Consider the following 22294-nt stretch of genomic DNA (forward strand, 5'->3'; position numbering starts at 1 on the left):
AAATACCGTTGGATCCCTGCTCTCTTCTGCTGCCAAATCCTGCCTATCCCTCCTTCTCCAGCATCACTTATGCATTAAAACTCTCCCCTGCAACAGCTAATTAAGAATATGCATCGGAACCTTTATATATACAGTCTATGATCGGAACACGTAATCTGCATTTGTTTTTGTTAATGTATGTACAAAGGCAAAACACCAACCTAAGCCTGCTGTCAGGGAAGATTAAAGCACGATGGGGAATGCGTGCATGAAATGTGACGCAGCTGCCCAGGGCTGCTGGACGGAGGAGAGCAGGGGAGCGGGATGAGAGAGATCAGCAAGTGAGGAGGATAAAAGAAATAGAGAGAAAATCAAGAGATCCAGTCACTGCTTGACCTTTGGACTTGTGTACCTGACTATGAGAACAGCAGTCTCTCCTGCTCGCTCCGTCCTGTCATCTCTTGCTGACATCAACATGCTGTATTGTGCTGTTTCACTCACCCTGTCTCTGCAAATTACATCCCTCAACGGACAAGAGTTTAGACCGGTATCGAAACAGGCTGGCGACTGCTGAACGGAAACATACTGTATACATACAAATACTAGTGAAGCCAGTTAAAGGAGCAATGAGTAGTGCCCAGCCACCTGCTCCAAAGAAATAGAGGACAGCTGTACTACTGGGTCCATACAATCTAAATGTTCCATAAAATGGAAATAAAATACGCTAGATAGGCCTACTAACAATAGGGCAAGAATACGAAATAATTTGACAGAACTGGTTTTTATATCATTGCTATCTTATTGATGAATTGTGTCTCCGGCCTATAGTGAACATTAGCAAGCAGGTAGTCTGTTTGTTGGACTGAATCCAAAGTGGAGTAAATGACATGCAACTTTTTCTGGTCCATCGTGTGGCTAGGTGTCGGAGTTTAGTAAAAAAATCTGACAATATGTGTCAAGCTGTACACAGAATAAGGATATAGTATATTATTGACAACCTGTCAGGGAAGCTGCTGCTCACTATTTCCTCTTGAGGAAAACGTGATATTTCAAGACAGGATGGATCGGGGCTAGCTAGTTAGCATGCTCATTACAGTAGCTCCCCTTTGAAACAACAATGAGACATCGTTTATTACTGTCTAAAAGTATAATTCGCGATGTGTAAAATCGTACACATTACACTTTTAAGGGATAAGGCCAGTAGAACTGTAAAGATAGTATATTTATGTTTAGCGGACATTGCAAACGTATGTCGGATAATTGGAGGATGATGGTCAACTAGCCTGCAGAGAACATAATGTTTCATGATGTCACATTCAGACCTATTTTTTCTCAGATGGGCTTCGAGCACTCATAATGACTCTTTCTTTATAATGGCACAAAAGACAAACAGATCATGTTAATCTTAACTTCACTGGCTTTGTGCTCATTGTAAATGGTGTAAGAGTTCATCACAGAGCGAAGCCTCAGTCAGCACTGCAGCATTGGCAGCTCTGAGGCAATGAGTGCATGTTGCATTGTGAGAGGAGAGGAGCCCACAGAGGACCAGATGACACCATATTGAAGGCTTTAAATATGTAACATGTTTTGTATTAATTTAAATCTCTCACAAAGTCAGGGAGAGGTCACAGGCTATTTTTGTTCTCAGCACGACACTGATACCTCGAACGTCTAATCTCTTGTTTGAGCAAATTATTGAATCATCATTCATTCATATTTGAAACAACAATTTGTCAGTGTTAGCATTAAAGTAAGTTTCAAGTAAAACATCTGATAATTGCCCACCCACGTTAGTTTTGTTAGGTGAATCAACATGGAATCAAAGGGGAGAAGCGGCTGAACTTCTTCCTTTTGGTTAAACTGCTCAAGCATGTTGCCTAGCTACTGCTTGTTACTTGTGCCAAGAAGCTACTGTTTTGGGTTTATTTGTCTACAGAATCAAAGGTCGGATATACACATCATCTTTCACTTTTGTAGAATAGCTAGATAAGACATTTGGCCTTTGCAGAGGTCTGCATTCTCTGAATACCCTTCAAGTTGTTTATATGATCCCCAATAGCAATAGCTAGGGATCAAGCTGTATTTGATGTGACTTGGCCTTAAAGAGGTTCTGCAAGGAAAGCTTTCAAATTATTATTTTTTTGTTTGGGATGAGATACTGCAATTCGCCTCCGCCAATAAAGTTATGTTTTCTGTTTGGTTTGTTGATTCGTATGTTTGTCAGGATAACGGAACAAAGACTACATGTATTTCTTGATACTTGGTGGAAAGGTTAAATATGAGCCAATAATAAACCCATCACATTTTGTAAAAAGAAAAATCAACTGCCAAGGTACCCAAATAATTTTTCTACAATATGAAGGGGATTTGCGGAGGTCCATTAGTGTTAGGGGACCTTTTAATTCCTAGAAAGAGGCAGTTATTTTTGGCCTAGTATTCAGGGTTACTTGGTAAAATATATTTCATGATATAGAAGCTAAAAACAAAGTTGAAGTTTGGAAACCAGAATGGTTTGGTATGGATTTTGTCAACGATATATTGGCAGAGCTCCTTAGCAGCTTTTCTGCAGAGCAAAAACAGTAAATGGTTGGTTAAACCTATTAAAGCATATTTTCATAACACTTTGTAGTACTGAGGAAGTTATACCCAGAAGTTTGGTTGCCCTTAGTTTGAACCGATGGGGTGTTGCACGGTTAATTTGTGGATGTAATTAGTAGTATTGTAGCAGTGAACCTTTAGGGAGACATTTGTACACTTTGAGATCCAGTAATGAGGCGGTCCATGAAACCTTCTGCCTCTAGCCTTTGCTTCACACTCACTCAGCTTACAGGTGGGGGGGGGGGGGGGGGGGGGTTACCCGTGCTGAACCGCCGACGTGATGCTGTTAAGTGCATATGGCCTATATTAATGTCATGTCTTGTACATTACCGTGACAGTCTTGATGCGCCCGCTGCCTCTGGTGCAGGTCCAGCCGGAGCGGTTGAACAGGAGGCTGCAGACCTCCCCCTCCAGGCAGGGGGCCATCTCACACCACTGACGGCTCCGCACGATCCGCGCTGAGAGGGCGAGAGACAACAGGGCAAATTAGACCGACAGATTCACAGATCCAGAGAGAAACTTCCAAATGTCAACATTTTCTGGCACATACTACAAAACTGTCCATTTTATGCTCACCAGACAGAAAAGCATCTTCATATGTTGGGATCTACAAGCCTGTAGACTTTTAATTAGGCTCTTGTTTAACCACTGTGTCGGAATTGCCTGTAGTTGTAACCTTTACAGACCAGCTGGCTGTCCATAAATTACTCTCTCATAATGCTAGTTTCACTGCAGCTGCACAGAAAGATCGTGTTTTTTTGTTCCAGACATTTTACTTCCATTTTCAGTTCAGGTGTATGTTATACACATGTAAAAGGTTAAAAGTAAGATGAAGCATTTTACATGATAATGCTTGATTTTATTTCATTAAGCAGCAAAGAACATTTGTTCGCCATGCTCCACTCGATGGACGATGTACCAAATAGTTTACCTGCATGGTTTTCGAGTCGTTGGATGCTGGCTTTCACCATCGAGGCCACTTACTGTATATTGTGCAGTAAGTCAAAAGAATCCTGAGCATCTCTCCTCTTGAAGCTTGTAAGGTCAATAGAGTTACATAGCAGGAATAGCAAAGGTGCAGGTCCATTGTTGGTTAGCAACAACGGCTGTAAAAGCCAGAGACACCTTACAAGTAATGGGTTTTAAAAGTTTTTTTCTTTTCAGTTTTTCTGTTATTGTTATTGCAATGAATTCGTACAGACGATTGCATGAAATGTTCATTTTTTTGCTAATGATCATGTATTTCTATTTCCAATGTTATATGAATTATACATTTACAAAAGTATTGGATTAAATAAAAACATTTATTATATAGATATAAATTACGTACTTTTTAAGAAGAGTAAATGTCAGGGTCAGTAAGGAGAAGAGGAAATGAGAAAGAATCAAAACTCCTTCATTGGATGCAAAATGAAGATGTTAACGTACCATTAATGGCGATATAGTGACTGAACTCCTTAAAAAGAGATTACACATGGCTATAGGTGTTACGAGTATCAATAATAAAAGTCTGTACTAAAGTTAAGTTTCATTGTCCTTCCAAAACCCACGACACACAACAGGAGCCAGAAATACAATAAACTACACCCATGTGACAATGACCGAAAATGTTCAATTATCAATGTTTGAATTTTAAGATTTAGATATGAACATGTACAGAGCCCGGCAGGTGTCAACATCTCCGCCAAAATGAAATGAGTTTTTTAATGTGTATTCCTAATCATTTGTTGCTGTCAAATTAAATAAAAATAACAGTCTTTAATCCTGTATTCTGTTCATTCTAGTGCGCAAATTATTATGGCATGATTCATTTATAGTTCTATATGTAGATTAGAAAGGTGGATCACATATTTGAAAGGCAATACAAAGCCAACAATCTTCAGATTACTAAAACTTGTGTCTGCTGGAGGAATCCGGGTGGCAGAGTGAACGCAAGAGCTGCTCTCATTTTCCCTCTGCAGAGTCTGCAGTCTGTCTGCATGACATTGAATTAGCATTCGCCTGTAGTCGATGCTGATAAGCTCTGATTGTTCTTTACACAGTGTGCTAAAGCAACACTGAAAGGTTATCAGCTCTCTGCGGACCTGGCCCGGGCCGCTGCTCCTGCCTCCCCGTGATTCCCCCAGGGGCAGCACATTGTGGAACCACGCAACACGCTCGAAAAATTGAAAGAGAGGAACTACAATTTGTGGAAAGTCCACAGGAGAGCTGAGAGGGAGAAGTAGGGAGGTGTAGAAAGGGAGGTATGACATTTTTGCTGAGAGGTATTTCTGGTCCAAGCCTTGTTAACAGTCTGAAATTGGTCTTCGGAGTGTCATACCCCGACTGCTGCTCTGCAATAAAGATCTGTCTTCTTGTGGTATTTATCGAGACACCTTTATACGCAACATATACACAATTACCGCTCTGTGGACATAAAGCCATTCTCTTAGCAAATAATAGATATTGTTGACACATCGCAACAGGAGCAGTGTTTTTTTCCCCTCACAGTGTAGTGAGGCAGCAGGAGACAACGCAGTGGAACAAACACTCCAGGAATCTGTCATGTTACTGAACAAAGAAAGCTTAAGAAAATACCCAATCTGAGACAGAATGGTATTTTTGTCTTCACCCTGAGCAGAGGTTCCTCGGTGAGCTAAAGCAAATCTAAAGTGACCTTCCTCTCAACACGGCACATGGCATGGTGAATATTCACTTTCACAGCCATCCCTCAGGCGCGACAAAGCGTAGATTTATCAGTCAGTCGCAGATGTAGTTTTGAGTACATTACAGGCCCAGCAAAACTCAATTTTCAAGGCACGGAATAAAAGCTGAGCTGGCAGAGCGGCAGGAGTGCTGACTAACCGCGGAGTGCATCAGAACCAGCCAGCCCAAAGTCGCGGAGCTTGGCTAAAATAAATGCATTTTTCAGCTGCTGCCATGGCATCCAGGCACTCGATCGCTTGCCCTTGTTACTTCTTCAATGCCATCCATGACAGAGTGACTTGATCTATGATGACTTGATGCATATCCTGGTAAGCCATGCGGCTGTCTCACAGAGTTGGTCGGGATTAGAGCATCGCCAACAACAAGGACTTTGTGAATAACACGAGCAGCTACAAAACCATGCATTTTGGCTATGAGCTTGTCTCCATCCGTCAAACCTGTCCTGTCTAAAATGCTGGCACGCAAAATTGTGGACGCAGTTAAAAAGCATATTTGGTAGAACCACCCACACACACACACAATTTTCTGAGCTGAAGCTGTCTGTTGCAATATTTCATTTAACAGTATCTATTACATGCTGCTATAGTGAATGAGAATTATTGCGGTTTTATTATGTTCTGTTTGTTGTGTAATGCTCTCCTGATGTGCAGGAGCAGCAGAGGTGAAACAGCTGGCTGTGGTGGTGGATAGAGGGAGCGGGCGTCTGTCCGTCTGGTTTGACACCTGGGTGGCCCTGTCCTGTTGCCGGCTCTGTTGGAAGCCCAGGGGCCCGGGCCAGGCTCGTCAGCTGCCAGGGTCCCTGCTGGGCTACAGTTCTGGACCTCCAACAAGATCACATGTAACACCATCTGTCCCCCCGCGCACAGTGCCAAGCCCGGCCCTGCCTAGCACAACACAGCGCTGCCAGACGAGACTCGGAGCAGGAGGCGCCACAGTGAGTCCTCGTGCAGACACACTGCTTGTCTGATGTAATTCTGCCTCTGCATCAAATTTTTACTGAAGCCACAGGCACTTATGTAAAATGCATTTACATGAGGAACAAAAATACAGAATAAAGTATCTTCTGGAAATGTGATAATGGTCCCAAAAACAAGATTAGCCAACCAGCTTAGCCAGGCTCCAGAAACACTAACAGGTTTTTACAGGCTTTCTGGCTGATCTTAATTAAGCTTCAACTATGGATGAAATTGTAGCGGCCAGATTTTCAGCCCTCTGTCCTGCTACGCAACACAACCTGCTACCAGAGGCCCGATGGTCATTCAGTTCTAATTAGGACAACAGAAAGATCCCACATTAAACACATTTTAAACCAGCAGCCAAGCTATAAATCCTTCATGACAAACTGTGTTTAGTCTAGCAGGCTGTTCAATTGCATTTTTTGTAGACTTGTTTTCAAAATTGCTTTCCTTTCTCTGTACTTCAGGCTGGTTCATCAAGATGTCATCGAACAAGCAATTCAGTCATACTGTAGTAAGGTTTGCCAGTAACGAAATCCTAACAAGGTAATTCATTTTCATTTTGCAGCTGACTTAAAAAATTTGCGCAGTGGAAAACTAAACACACATGCAAAATCCCACTCACACACACCCTGCGAGAGATATTGATTTTTCTGATATTTCAAATAAATGTAACTGTTTGCAGGAATTTGTTTTGGGCTGAAAAACCCTACCATTTTCATCTGAAATATGTAATTGCTTGGTTTTACTGCTTCTGACTTTGATAGAACATTTTGGCTCCATTGATTAGAAACTGAGAAGCCATTTAGATGTTCTGTAGAGTCACAAATGAAAGCCAGTATTCAAGTAATAAGACTGTTCTCATTCACCGTTTGTACTAATTCCTACAAAGTGATTCCCTATCATTTGTTTATAGCACATGTAATTGGAAGCTGACCAGCAGGGCTGCCTCTAAGGAAAACTGGTGATGTAGTATCCATAGTTGTGTATGATAAATGGATGAGTAATAATTTAAGGAGAAATAGAAGCTGTGTCCCATTCAATACCAAAAGTAAACATTGATTTAATTAAAGGGTCCTATTAAGCAAATGTTCAGGTTCATAATTTGTGCCTATACTGCTGCATTTTTACATGCTTTAATGTTCAAAAAGTGTTTTATTTTCATCATACTGCCTTTGCTGCAGCACCTCTTTTCACCCTCTGTCTGAAACAAGAGCCCAGTCTGCTCTGATTGGTCAACTGCTTAGAGATGTCCCCTTGGCATTACAGATACAATGTGTTGGAGCGCTAGCCAATAGAATCGCGAGTGTTACGTTGTGATGTCACACTGTTGTGAAAGAAAACAAAGGACTACAATGGAGGCGTTTCAGGCAAGGGGGGGGGGGGAGTGTTTGGGAGGGAAACTCCCTCTGAGGGGACTTTGGGATGGTAGCCTTTGCAGACTATTTACATGCACAAAAACCTGGATAACACACTACAGGAATAGGGAACCCCTAAAAAGCATAAAAGGGCCCCTCCAAAATAACTGCATGTCTTATACGTAATTTTACCAAAACTTAACCAACTGATAATACAGGGTTAGGGTTAGTAACACGTACTGTGTTGTCAAACTGTTGTAGGAGAACTCACAACAATCATTTAACATAACTTCCATAAAATATCCGTTGTTGTAGGATCAGCTGGAAAAAACATATGATAATTTTTTCCTTTACACTTTATTGTAATTGCTTTTTAGCTACTTCTATTAATAATACATTACATTTATATAGCTCTTTTCTGAGTAGTCAAAGTCGCCTACTGTCAATGGAACTCTACATATGGTCACCAAGTGTTGTCATTGATATTGGCTTTACAGTATTACAGACAAATCAATCTATGAAAACAGCATTGCTGTTAGAGAAAGGAAATAGAGCAAAAAGTTAGCCAGTTATGACCTGACAGTGTTCTGTTAGATGCATAATATACTTAATATATCAAGACAACAGGTGAACATTGGTGTGATGAGTTTCTGTTACCAGCAAACATCATCAACAGCAAAATAAAATGAGAGCCGATCCAGCAAATAGGGAAATGTAATGGAATTGGTTTTTATTTATTATTTGTCATGAAAGAGCTTCTTTCAAATCAAGGTCTGCAGCTGAGGTAAATAACAAGTTCAACAACAATTGCGTGTCTGAATTATAAATCTGAAGAAAGCTAAATCTCCTTCAATCATCACATTGTGGCTAATTTAGTGTCAATAATCACGGTGTGAAAGCAGAAGCTTGCAGCCAGTGAATAAACAGTCTCCCCGCAGCCTGCAGACTCTTATCAGGGTGGCCATCAAGTCTCATAAGATTACAGTGTGATGTGGTGGCATGGCAACAACAGGCCGAGCAGAGAGAAGGGGAGAGGGAGAGGCAGAGTCGGGGAGCAGATTAGAGTGAGAGCAGGGAGACAAGCAAGGAAAAGCACATAATCCTCCTGTGTACAGTGAGCAGACTAAACCTGCACAACGGTGACACACAGCAGCACAAAAAGAGAGCAGAAAAGCTTGAAATGTCCTGAAAAACGCTAACAAAATAAGTTTTGGTTGAAAAAAAAACGCTGCAGTTGTCGCAGAGTGGGGGATTGTTCAGTGAATTAAGACAAAGAAGGAATAACAGAGTAAACATGTCACGCCGCAAGAACCACCATCTGTGCCAATCAGTCAACCGATTCCTAGGTAAGTCACATAACAAACTTTATTTGCTGAGGGGCTTATAAGCTTGTTGGTATTTCATTATGGAAGTGTGGAAATACTGCCAATAGTCCCCTTTAAGCTCCAGCTGCAGACTGTTGTTCCAAAGGCAGGATTTTTGTTTCTATTCACTACAGGAAACAGCAAAGTCATTCAAATCCATGAGATGTTGCTGCTGATTGTTAATGTGCAGATGAGTTTCTGCCATCTTAACTTTGCTGCATGGATGCCCTCTGAAAGGTCATCTGCACACATGGTCAAACATCAGTGACGCAAGCACCGCTCTGTACACAGAGAAGAAGAACATGAACATGTATACAATTGCAAGAAAAAGTATGTGAACCCTTTGGAACTACCTGGATTTCTGCATAAATTGATCATAAAATGTGTTCTGATCTTCATCTACTGTAAGTCACAACAATAGACAAACACAGTCTGCTTAAGCTAAAACCACACAAACAATTATATGTTTTTATGTTTTTATTTAACACACCATGTAAACATTCACAGTGCAGGGTGGAAAAAGTATGTGAACTCTTGGATTTAATAACTGGTTGACCCTCCTTTGGCAGCAATAACCTCAACCAAACGTTCCCGATAGTTGCATATCAGACCTGCACAACGGTCAGGAGGAATTTTGGACCATTCCTCTTTACAAAACTGTTTCAGTTCAGCAATATTCTTGGGATGTCTGGTGTGAATCGCTCTCTTGAGGTCATGCCACAGCATCTCAATTGGGTTGAGGTCAGGACTCTGACTGGGCCACTCCAGAAGGCGTATTTTCTTCTGTTGAAGCCATTCTGTTGTTGATTTACTTCTGTGCTTTGGCTCGTTGTCCTGTTGCATCACCCATCTTCTGTTGAGCTTCAATTGGTGGACAGATGGCCTTAAGTTCTCCAGCAAAATGTCTTGATAAACTTGAGAATTCATTTTTCCGTCGATGATGGCAATCTGTCCAGGCCCTGAGGCAGCAAAGCAGTCCCAAACCATGATGCTCCCTCCACCATACTTCACAGTTGGGATAAGGTTTTGATGTTGGTGTGCTGTGCCTTTTTTTCTCCACACATAGTGTTGTGTGTTCCTTCCAAACAACTCAACTTTGGTTTCATCTGTTCACAGAATATTTTGCCAGTAGTGCTGTGGAACATCCAGGTGCTCTTTTGCAAACTTCAAACGTGCAGCAATGTTTTTTCTGGACAGCAGTGGCTTCCTCCATTTTATGACCAACTTATGTAGAAATCCAGGTAATTCCAAAGGGTTCACATACTTTTTCTTGCAACTGTACTGTATATCCTATGCTCTGTTCCCTCGATTAGCATGGGGCAAAATCCAGAGTAACATACAGTTAACTGATGGTCTTTGAAGCTTCTATTGAAGGAATGACTCAGTCAAACCGACAGGGTAGGAGAAGGTGTTATTCAAAGTTTTAATCCCCCCTGCCAAAAACATGCCAATCAAATTAACTGGCAGTGTGAGCGCTTGAGAAGCGTGTTAAGATGTGTAATTTCTGTTGATATCGTTAAACATCGAGGCTGCAGCACCTGAGATACCGCACGTGACTAATGTATAAACAGGCACACAAACAGGCACATCCATTACTGCCCACTCGTTGAATTAATAATACAGAAAAGTCATCCAGGAGCCCAATTAATGCTGCATCCCAGCTCACATTACTAATACTACAGGGATAGACTACATACCAACCTATATGAGCTCAGTTCATTTTCGACATTAATGTTCCTTTTTGTACTCACAGAAATGATAGAATTGTGTAAAATGACATCATCATGTGCAATAATGTTACAGGACTGGCTCGATGTATCCTCAAAGTCATTTAGGGAGAAGGAATTAGCAGCTAACTTGATGTGGGAATCAATTCAATACATAATTGGGGTCTTGTCTTCTTGTGAAACAGTAATATTACATTCTATAATTAGTTTATATGCATTTTCTATTATCCTGTAAATCGACAGGCTAACTTTATACTTGTTAAAAGATGTTGCTGGAGCTGTCTGGTAACCTTTTACAATGTGTTGTAATGTATTACATTGTACATATATATACAATGTGGACCAAGAGTCCTTTCAAACTACATTCAGAAAAACAATGATTGTATGTACTGACACCTTTAGGTAATTGTGTAATTTTTCCAGCATTACCTCATAACACAAGTAAACCTAGTTAGAGTGTGTAACATGTTAGTGGGACACATCCTCCTTTTCCTTGAAAATTACTTCAAACTAATATGTCTTGACCACGGTCCACAGGGCTTATTCTGGAGCTGTCGAGGGTTTTTATTTTATTATTATGTTTTACTTTATTGCAGGCTGCAATCCCACTAAAGTGGAGGAATGCTGAATATATCATATCAGCATTGCCTCACCTGCTAAACTCTTATTGATCAGGATTCTAGTGGCAGAGACTTAAAGATGGCACACCAAGCAGATTACAGTTTTGTGATTTTTAGCTGGAAGATTTTTTTTCCCCAACAGAAGCTCGTTGGCAGCTTCTACTCCACTTTCCTGGGTTCTATTTAGCAATGGAACAGTATCAGAATCTTTTTCTGATTTCACATCACCATACAAAAATATGATGTCATTATCATCATTCATCCCACTACAAACCAAGATGGGCAGTTAAGGAAAGATTGTGAAATTGTTATTGTCTCTTTTCCACTTTAATGGTCACACATGCAGAGCACACAGCACACCTTTTTTTGCAAGCCCATCCTAGTAGTAGGAGCAGTGGGCAGTTATTGCACAGCTCCCACTGCCCACGGTTGGGGGGTTGTCCGGTGCCTTGCTCAAGGGCACGGCAGGGCAGGAGGTGAACTGGGACCTCTCCAAGTAGCAGTCCACACTCCATATATAGGTCTGGTCGGGGACTTGAACCGAAAAAACACTGCCTTAAATCCAACATTACTTTCCGAGATTAGTTTTCACTCTGGGTCTTTTACATGGAAATGCGTATACTCCTGAAAAATCTTCAGAAATACAAAAGTGAAGTAGCCCTGACAACCACCGAAAGTCACCTGCCTCACAGCTCTGAAGGATAGTTGCTCCAGAGACTCTATCTTATCTGTTTGTTTTACATTACCTTGCCTTTATAAGTTTGTGACAATGTAAACACAGCCAGGACAGATTTAGGCCCCAGCCAAACGAGGACGATAACGGTCGTATCTGCTACAGTTCACTATCATACAGACCAGGGGTTTTCAAAGTGTGGGAAGGTGAGCCTCCCCTCAGAGAACATAAGAACAGCCGCGCCCCCCCTCCCAATTATTATTGCTGTTATTATTATTATTGTTGCTATAATGCAGGGGTATTCAATTGCATTTCAAAGAGGTCCAGTAAGAGAAAATGTAATTAAATGCTCTGTTTTCGCTGTCTACCTTCCGCCATTTGAAATTACTCCTACACATGGACATCTTGGACATGTTGTTATGGGAAGACAAAAGCAAATGACAAGGACCATGACCCCAGACTGTTCAGTGTGTGTCACTTTGGGACTTCATGAGATAAAAAAGGCTAAAGCTGTATAAGGAACTTTCCAGAACATTTAAATTTCATGTGACACCCGTGTCTAAGCAATTCTGTCTGCCTTCCGTGTTCCTGTTGTTATTTACTTCCTCTCTGCCTTCTTCTGATGATTTATCTGTTAGTTTGTGTGTTTAATTCCCATGCATCAAGGTTATTTTCATGTATGTAATTGTTTTTCCTGCACAGTGTAGAGTCTTGTTGTGATGAGAGGGATACAGGTATTTCATAAAATAAACGTGCTCCCTGGAGGTTAGCTACAGAATTGATATCACAATTTAATCGGAGCTGATCACAAGTTGTCATGACTGATCCAGTCATCTCGATGAGCGTTCGGGCTGTGAATAAACAACTTGTGTTTTACTTTTAGGCTGTCTGAAGGTATGGACAGCTATCAAAGCTACTATACATCACATTAAGAACGATGAACAAATGAAAGTCGGACACAAATATATAATTTAAATGATTTATTGAAGTTTGCAATGTTTTGAACAGACATCCACACAGTCACCTACTTTGTAATGTTCGATACCTCCCTGTAAGCGTCACGATATCGGACTCTCACCCACAACCTCACATACGAGTACTGAATGTGCAGCAAAGTGATCTTAGGAAGGCAGATATAGCAAAAGATGAACGTAAACGACAAACAATGTTTCTTTCCTGGTAAGTCAACAATGGGTCCTCAATGTACACGCCCCGGATTCCTATAACGAAAATAATAGAATGTCGCCAGTTGTCATGACTCAACTTATACTGTAACACCGGCACTTGCTTTTGATCAAAGTCAATGCGGAAAACCTGCAGTCACACAGGTAGGTGGAGGTGAAGGGAATGAGCACTTTTACAGCCTTTTTGGGGAGGTGGGGGAACTCGGTCTCCACAGACAGACAAAAGTGGGCAAGTGTCACTTTACTCGTCTTTTTCTCGTTCTTTTGTGTCTCACGATGCGCCTCCCCTGAAGCTCTCTGGCGCCCCCCAGGGTTCGGCCACACAAGGCCGACATGGAAACGCAGAAAACGATAACGATAACGGGTCGATCTGCCAACGAAACGCTCTGGGGGGGCAAACGGCTCCGTGTTTACGCCTATACGATCATTTCCTGATAACGATGACGCAATAGCCCCGCCTCTCCCCACCTCTCCTGCTCAGAGATCAGCTGCTGGGTTATGGCTAGAAAGGATCCGCCTAGTGTAAAACTCTCGTGATAGTTTGCAAGTCACGTGGCTGAATGTTTACGTTTGGCAGGCAGCCTTTCAGTTACGATCGTTAACATCAGTGGGCGATCAGCAAATGATGGTGAGAAGCTAAACTATCTATTAATGATGTCAATGACAGGGAGTGTGATTGTTGAAATAGGGTGTTAGTGGTATTGCTGTTCAAAGAAGAATGACAACACTGCAGATCACCAACACTATGGTTTATTTTTTATTCACAGGCAAGTCAACGTTGTCGCAGTAAAAGTCCCAAGATAGCTCCTGGTGCAATAAAATGTTCCCTTTCAGTGTTTTACTATTATCCTGCTGCATTAATGTGCATGTTGCATCATGTTACTGCTGTAGATGTGTTTCCGAGTCGCTCCAACGAGAGTTACAACGAGAACGTGACGTCATATTTACACAAGACGGATCCTTTCTAGCCATAACCCAGCTCTGGGCTGTCAGAAGAGGGGGAGGGAAAGAGAGGCTCCGTTTATTATTATTATATTATTATATAGAGTCGTTATCAATTTGTTTTAAAGCTCAATAAATAACAAAGAAGACCTTTGACCGGAACTTTTCTTATTTTGTCCGGAAGATTTAAACTTTAAAGTCCATGAAATGTCCAAAATAAACGTTATTCTGTGTTAATAAATCGCTTCATCACTTTCCACTGTTTCATTTGACATATCAACATCAATGATTCTTTCCATAAATACCCCCCAAATAACATGAAATGTGTGCCACTTTCCCGTGTTATTCCGCTCCGTTAGAAAAAGCTTGCCAGCCATTAACCCAGCTGTGTGACGTCACACGTGGCAAACACCAGCCTCGTCTGGATTGTTTGTTTTGTATCCTTCCGCTATTTTCGCCCAACATATGTGTAACCGGACCTCGCTAAACTTTTTTTATCTAACAATTCATGATGGTGAAGCGATGTGTAGTTGTGTAGATGTGTAGTCACTCATATCACTGATATGAATACATTACATTCTGCTGTTTATGTCTGTGCTTGTTGGTGGGGTGTCGGGACCTACATTTCGTGCAATGCACTTCTACTGAACCAGTAGGCAAAGTGTTCCAACATCCAGGTTCTACTTTCTTCTGGTTGATCAGATTAGCATTAAAGATATTACTATCATTCGTAGAGAAGCTGAATTAAAGCCCTAATAATTTAAAAATACTTTTGAGCTGTGAATGTTTCCTGATTGCTATAAACATTGATCATGGGTGCTGGAAGATTGTGCACAAAACTCGGGTCAGAATTAAGTTACTACAGGTGTTATGCCAGCTTGAGCTAAATGTCACCAGAGTACAGTGAACTTGCCTAGTGAATGAAATATATAAAAGTTGAAGTGAAATAAGTAAGGCCAAAAATGAATTACGTCTGAATATCTTTATTATTTTTACCACTTTTAATTACTTGTGGACTCGCACATATACCAAAATAGACTAATGTACACTGCAATAAAGATCAAATGTTACAAGTGAAAAATTAACAAAAGAACCCTTTTTTATTTATCAAACAGTAAATTAATACAATCTTACAAACTTGTGATTTGGAAAATGTTGTTATATTTATATGTTTCTTTGGAAATATAATATTGTAAATGACGTACTTTGTAAATTATTTACATCATGCGAAAAACCATTTTAACCAGTTCAGCTGCATGACTTATGTCAAATTACAGATTTGGCCATTGAAATCCCTGATAGCGGCCTCCCGGTTCAGGGTAAGTCTTCCGTATCTCGGTTACAGCACATGCAAGCAGCGGGACTCAGATTTTTGGGCCGAGTACACCCCAGCACCAACGTACAAACTGTCGATAAACTGTATATCGATACTTTCTAATGAAAATAAAGTATACAGATTATAAATATATTTGGAGAAAAATAAAATGTTATGTAGTACTATTATGTAGCAATGGTTACAAATTGGCTTATAACATGATATTTTTATTTTACTTGTACAAAATAAATATGAGGTTGTACATGACTGCTTGACAGAATCATAGACCTCTTATATATTTCCTCACATGTGTAGTTGTTTCTTTTCCCAAGCATACATTGAACTTGCATACACAGAAAACATAAAAGCCAAGCTGTTTTTGACTGCTTGAAAGAGTTTAATGGTATCTTTAAAAGTGTACCATATCTGTAGCGACTAAAAGTATTATATGAAAGCAAAGCTGCAATAGGCAGTTGGGTCAATCAATATTTACTTTCTGGTGTAGTGGGCCATCAACTGCTCTGTGTTGTTGTTTGTATTGAAGATACGCTATTTTCAGTGTCCAAACACTGAGACAGCCTTCTCTAAAGCCTGGGTGGCTAATAATGCACCTTGGTTTCTCGTCGGTGTCTTCTATCTGGTCAGTAGGTTGCAAACTGTCTATTTGTTCCATCACCTGCCAGATCTCTCTGCAGCATACATTCATCTGCAGTGGGCATGCTTTCACAGCATTGACATGTACACCTGAATATTGTTCATAACATTAAAAAAAAACAATATCTGCCGGACGTGTGAGGAACAGATGACAAATTAAGATCGACATTTAGTGCAGGTCAAATAAAATAAAACATAATTTACCATTCAGTATTGCCGACTCGAGTCTCGCCGGCTGCGGAATCCGCTTCTCTTTCACAAGTTTCTGCCTCGTTGTTCGATTGCCGGGCAGGAGGCTCGTACTGATAAGGCAAGATGCCTTGAAGTGAAAGGCTAGCTGGTTCACTCTCTACTTCTGTAACTGAATCCAGATAACCCACCGAATCTGAGCTTGAATGATCGCTGTCGCTGTCTGAAATTGTCGCGTTGCTTGCCATTTGGACTGATTTTATCAAATGGCAATATTTGCCACGTGTGACGTCACCGCTCGTTCGGGAGTGATCGGGGGCGTACTCGGCAAACTTCGGAACCAACATCGGTTTTTAACGTATATGTCATTTAATTATGACCAAACTTTAAACATTTTTATTTTTTTTATTCTGGTGATATCTAAACTACATGTTAAAAAACACCTGTGTTAGATGCATTACATGGTCTTTAACGGCATATAGACTGGCGAAAAAAAATCTAACTGAAACTCTGCGGCACGGTCCCCTCGTCCCTTGGAAGAGGCGGAGAGGTGGGTGTTTTTCATCTGCTGGTGGACTACCTGAGAGATTTACAGCAGGAGCAAACGCTTGCCTCGGGGAGGGGGAAAAAGAGCCGGAAGTCTTCTTTGCTGCTTTTGTGGCAGGAGTACAGCGCCACTTACAGGCCTGGCATATGTACCACAGCGTCTCCAGCGCTTTTGAGCGGTCTCGTGTGAACGGACACGTTTCTGGTGCCTGTTGCGTGTGGACGGAAGACTTTTTTGATAACGATTGCGGTCCGTTTGCGTTATCGTCCTTAGGCGCGTTCACACCGCAGTACTTTTCCCACAAAGGTTCATGAGAACTTAATTCATAAGAAATCTTTAGTTCTGATGAACTAAGTACAGATCGCGTTCACACCGGAATAAGTCCCTGAGGGAGGATTAGGCAAATGAAGCCGCTGACATCACTTCTTCTTCTTCTGCTTTGGGTTTACTGGCAGGCCACAAACAACTTCACGGCGTATACTGCCGCCCAAAATCCCCGGCCGGAAGTCCCCGGAGTTGGGGACTGGCTTCAGTAGAAGATGCTGGGACTCCCAGCATCTTCTACTGAAGCCTTCCGAGTAAATCGCCAGAATGCCGACACCTCCTCATCTCCCATGTTTTATTTTGTGTTGCCATAAGTTAGTCTCTCTGCGTTTCTGCGCTGGGCTAATGCTAATGCTAATAATGCTAATCCGAGGATAATAAAATGGTGGCTTCACAACACTTTTTTTGAGTTTTACGGGGCTTGGTTTGCAATCCGCCCAGCCCATCAGAAATATAGCTCTTTTCTCACAAGAGAGCCGCATGAGAGTCCCTGCTCTCTAGAAGGGACGCAAAAGGGGGTAAAAAGGTTCTCATGAAGTAATTTTAGCTCCAGCTCTTTTTGGTGTGAACGCGACATTTCGGAACTATATCGGAACTAAAGTGGGAAAGGTACTCCGGTGTGAACGCGGCTCTTGTGTGGCTCCAGCCTTAGAGTGAAAAACGCCCGGATCTGAACCGGGGACACTGCTGATTTAAAATGTCATCATTGACTCTGCTTATCGGTCTTCATTGATTTATGATACATTTTCTGCGTGGGAAAAAAGGAGGCCTGCATAGGTTTTTAGCATCAACACAGGTGTTTGATTATTGATTTTTTGATTTGATTTGATTTGATTTATTTAGAATGTGTAAAACAATAATACAAAAATGTAACATGAGAATTATTATACAATACAAAATTAAATCAGTGTCAAATGTATACAAAAACCTTACTGATTCTAAATTATGTATAAACAAATAATCTACTTAACTACACATCCGAAATGGGGTGGGAAGAAGTTTACACTTATTGAATACCACCCCTTCTCCCTATCTGTATTATCTAAACATAATGTAAACAGGTCGGCCTCATAACATCGGAATGTTATAATATATAACAAGGTTTCTTTTCTTTAAAGGGTAAAACTTGGATAACAAATATAAAATGACTCAATAATTCTTAAGAAAAAAAAGACATGCATGCCTAGATATATTGAAATAAATCACAATGTTTCTTGACAAAGGCAATAAGCCAAAAATAAAATACACTCAATCATTCTTCCATGACTCTTGCACTGCCATTCTGAGAGACATGCCAACATAATCAAAAGGAATTTACAACCTTAAGAGACGTGCAGTTCTGATGGATTGGAACATTTGGAACCGGTTCTTAACTGAAACGTTTTCTCCATTCCCATCCCTTTTTATGCATTCCTGTTTCTACCTCTTTTAAGGCAAAACGCCAAACAATCAGTTACGTATTTATCTAGAATCCTTTGAATCACTAAAATGATGTGTAATACCAGGTCTTTTGTGTCTGGCAGTCAGACACTGCTGAGAGATTTCTCATTTTATGTGTCTTGATAGGGGGCATCGCCCACATCACAGTGAAAGTACATGACTTTGAACTTTCTCATGTGGGGAGCAAGGCAAACCTCCAATGTGCAGCTTTTATTTTTTTGACTGGAAGTACAGAAAGAACAGAAATAATTGATATCATCGGGTGAAAGCGAAAGCATCGAAATGACCAGACCATTGACCAGAACAAGGTGATGGTAATTATCTTACTCTCAGCTAATTTATTAATATCAACTCACTGGAAAGCAATATTGCGTCTGATGTGTTGAAAGTGAGGAACAAAAGAGTTCAACATTCGGACAGAGTTCCTGACCTTTGTTTACTCAAAACATTCAGTCAGCGAAGATGCAACTTTCCTTAAAAGGTCACCACTCCACCACCACTCGTCTCGAAAAGGCAGTGATCCATCCCCGCTGCTTCTGTGGATGAGCTATATTACATTGACCCAGAGGACATTGAGCTCTTGCTGTGTTAGTAACAGCTCAGTATACCAAAGACTGGAGTATGCCCGAGCCTCAGTTGGAGATACAAATGAATAAACATGTCAGTAAATTGGTTTATGTGCTTAGAAGGGCAAAGAGGCATTTATTGGAATTCACATGAAAAGCAAGTGCAAGTGAATATATCCTGAGCTTAAGGTCATGGAGGATATCTGAACAGAGGCAGCGCTACTGCGTTTAATGTGATATGCAAAACTTCCACTTTGAAGCCTTGTGATGATGGATACCGTTTTTCACTTGTCAGCAGAAAGCCTTTCAACGAGCCTGCGAGCAACAGGTTGCATCTTTAATGCACTGGCTATTAATGGAGTGTAGGGTGTGCTGCGGCGGGAAGCCAGTAATAATCAATTTCCTGCTGCTGTAATCATAGCTCTCTGTAAGTTAATTAGCATCTGTTGAGTGTTACAGAGAGGCGTCTGCAGTGCTGGTTGAAGGCAGTGTGGGGGGGAGCGTGACACCGGCTGTGGGACTGCGCTATCAAGTCAGGGCTATTAGATTAAGGCTAACATGAGTCATGGCGTGATGGAACTAATAGTGCATCTGATGCATGCGATTGTGCGATCCAATCAGCATCGCAGATGGACTCATCTGTCTTATCACCCTACTTTAGATATTGTCCAATAACACAGAGGGGGCTCTCAAGTCTAAATTCTTATCTTAGAAAGTGGATGAGAATCACACTACTACTCTATTACAAGAGATCTTTATGCACCTGGATTATATTAAAGTATCACAGGAAGAGGAAAATTCAACATGAAAGAAACAAAAGAGGTAAAAGAGATAACTAAACTGCTGATGTCACCCTGGCTGACTGGAGGAGTTTTAACACAGAACACAAATCACATAGTTAGGAGTCACAGAGTATTAACGGCATCAAGAAGGGAGACAAGCAAAGTGACTATTGATTCGCTGGTTAAACTACCAAATTACATTGCCAGTTGCTTTTAATGGAGAAAGAAGGAAGACTATACATTTACTTATTTTTAACCTTTTTCTTTCCTTGAGGCAGACTTTTATTCGATGTCTAGGATGGGGATAGGCGATATGTCCTTAAAATTAGGGTATTTCTTAAATCACAGTCTGATTACTTCTGCCAGACTTCATTTGTTTTCAGTTCAGTTTGTTCCTAGGTTTGTTTGTCTGTTTGTTAGCAGGAGAACGGAAAAAGTACCAGCCAGATTGTCACTGAACTTGAAAAGGTGTAACATCATCGAGTGAGGAAGTATATCCAAGTAGATCCGAATCAGGACTTGGATGCACCTAATTATTTTTTACTTTAACGTTGTGATTTTATTGTTAATTCTCCGCATCATTAAAGCAGCCTGTCAGAGTTTCAGCTGCTGGGCCATGCCAGTGTTAGAATGTAGGGTTATCGTCACATTTTTTTGGCTCTGGTTATACTCCACATCATGCTCCTTTGTAAAATGTTGAAATAAGTGTTGTTATTCCCATCTTATTACACTGCTAACTGTACACATTACATGATCTGTTTTAGATGGATCCTTTTGTTACCAAACAACTTCCATACTGCTGAAGATGCTCCATTTTTAAAGTGTGGAGGATTTATTTGAGCCTTTAGCAAAGCTACTATGACTTTTAGCCATGCCTGTTGCAATTAAGAGTAGTCCTTACATAAACATTGTATGCAACAAAATCACTTATATCATGTAACACATGTAACCTCCCTACTGGACTTCTTTTTTTTTTACAAATGAAAGGTCCAGTGTCAACAGACTACTAGAATACAACTACTGGCCCACTATTCATGAATGGGTAGGAAAGGAAAATCTGACAAGGGACATTTTATATTTCTCACAGCAGGAAAAGCACACATGTAATTGACATACACATACATACATACATAACATACACACATAGTTGCCTTTGTTCAGGTAGAAGGCTCAAGTTGTGCCTGTGTTAGCTGATTTCATCAGGTATTTGCAGCATGCTTTACAATGGACGACTCATTCATTTCATTTAATTTCAAACCTTTATTTAACCAGATTGGTCCCATTGAGATCATAGATCTCTTTTTCAAGGGTGTGTATTCAAAGCTGTGTAGCTAGTTATACCCAATCATATTCATGCAGCTGTACAGCTCAGACACTAAGAGCTGTTACGCTTGACAATCGTGTCAGCCTCATCCTTATGGGATATATATTTTTTGTTGATTTAAATTATTTATTATTTATTCCAAATGTTAAAAACATAGTCGGAAAATTGAAATATCCGATTTTTAAACTCAAACATAATAGGAACTAGTTGACAATAGATATCTCCGAAACTTTTTTTGCAAGCCATGACACTCATATCTTCAGTATTGTATAACCTGCCAGTCCCAGGCAAGTAAGACTGTGCTGAAACCAATTGATGTTCTTTTTAAACAAGTCTTAAACGTTTTTGTTAAGAAATCATTCAATCACCATCATTGCAATATTGCTCAATACAACCTCCTACATTTTGAAAATCTCACTCTGTTTTATAAGTATGATTGGTATTCAAGATCATTTAAAACGCTGCTTCTCAGCCATTGAGGAGCTTTTTCCAGCCGAGCAAATGGGCAGAACCTTAAGATCGGTCCTATATGTATATTTAAACATCCCACTGAGGCACAATCTGCTTTTTCATCAAGCACTGACATTTGATTCCTGCTGAGCTTAAAACGTGCGCACAAAGACTTTCACTCTTTTCTCCCAAAAAGTAAATATTGAGCAATCAGTCTTTCCAACCCTAATTTGAGTGTGATTTGTGTTTTGAAATGAGTTGAAATGTTATAATGGTACAGATAAATATGCTGGTATTAATATTTTATATATCTGTACTTGTAACTGTAATCGGCTTAATAATAGTTAGTGTGGTAGACTGACTAACGTTTTGTGTAAGTGATTGTTTTGTGTGTACCTGCAGATTGAAAAGAGCAATTAGCTAAAGTCTGGCAATGATCTCTTCTCGTTTGGAGTAGTATTGTTATGTATGTTCTTTTTTCAATCAAGACAAACAAAAAAAGAATGTATGTGTGTATTTGAGCAGGGATAAGGTGACTATAAATGGTTGCGACTGATATGAAATTTAAAACGACTGCATTGCACTCCGCTGTGCCC

At 40.6% G+C, this 22294-nt stretch overlaps 1 protein-coding gene across 2 annotated transcripts in view; it reads right to left on the bottom strand.

Annotated features, from left to right (window-relative positions):
- The window catches only part of tafa5l (TAFA chemokine like family member 5, like), a 62763-nt gene that overhangs the window by 19155 nt on the left and 21314 nt on the right, over positions 1-22294 (bottom strand). For both annotated transcript variants that reach the window (XM_079678179.1, XM_079678178.1), the window contains exon 3: positions 2908-3035. In XM_079678179.1, coding sequence (XP_079534305.1) covers positions 2908-3035 — 128 coding nt within the window. The remainder of the gene's footprint in view (positions 1-2907; positions 3036-22294) is intronic.

Source organism: Notothenia rossii (genome assembly GCF_949606895.1).
Source record: "Notothenia rossii genome assembly, chromosome: 4".
In the NCBI taxonomy this organism is placed as follows: domain Eukaryota; kingdom Metazoa; phylum Chordata; class Actinopteri; order Perciformes; family Nototheniidae; genus Notothenia; species Notothenia rossii.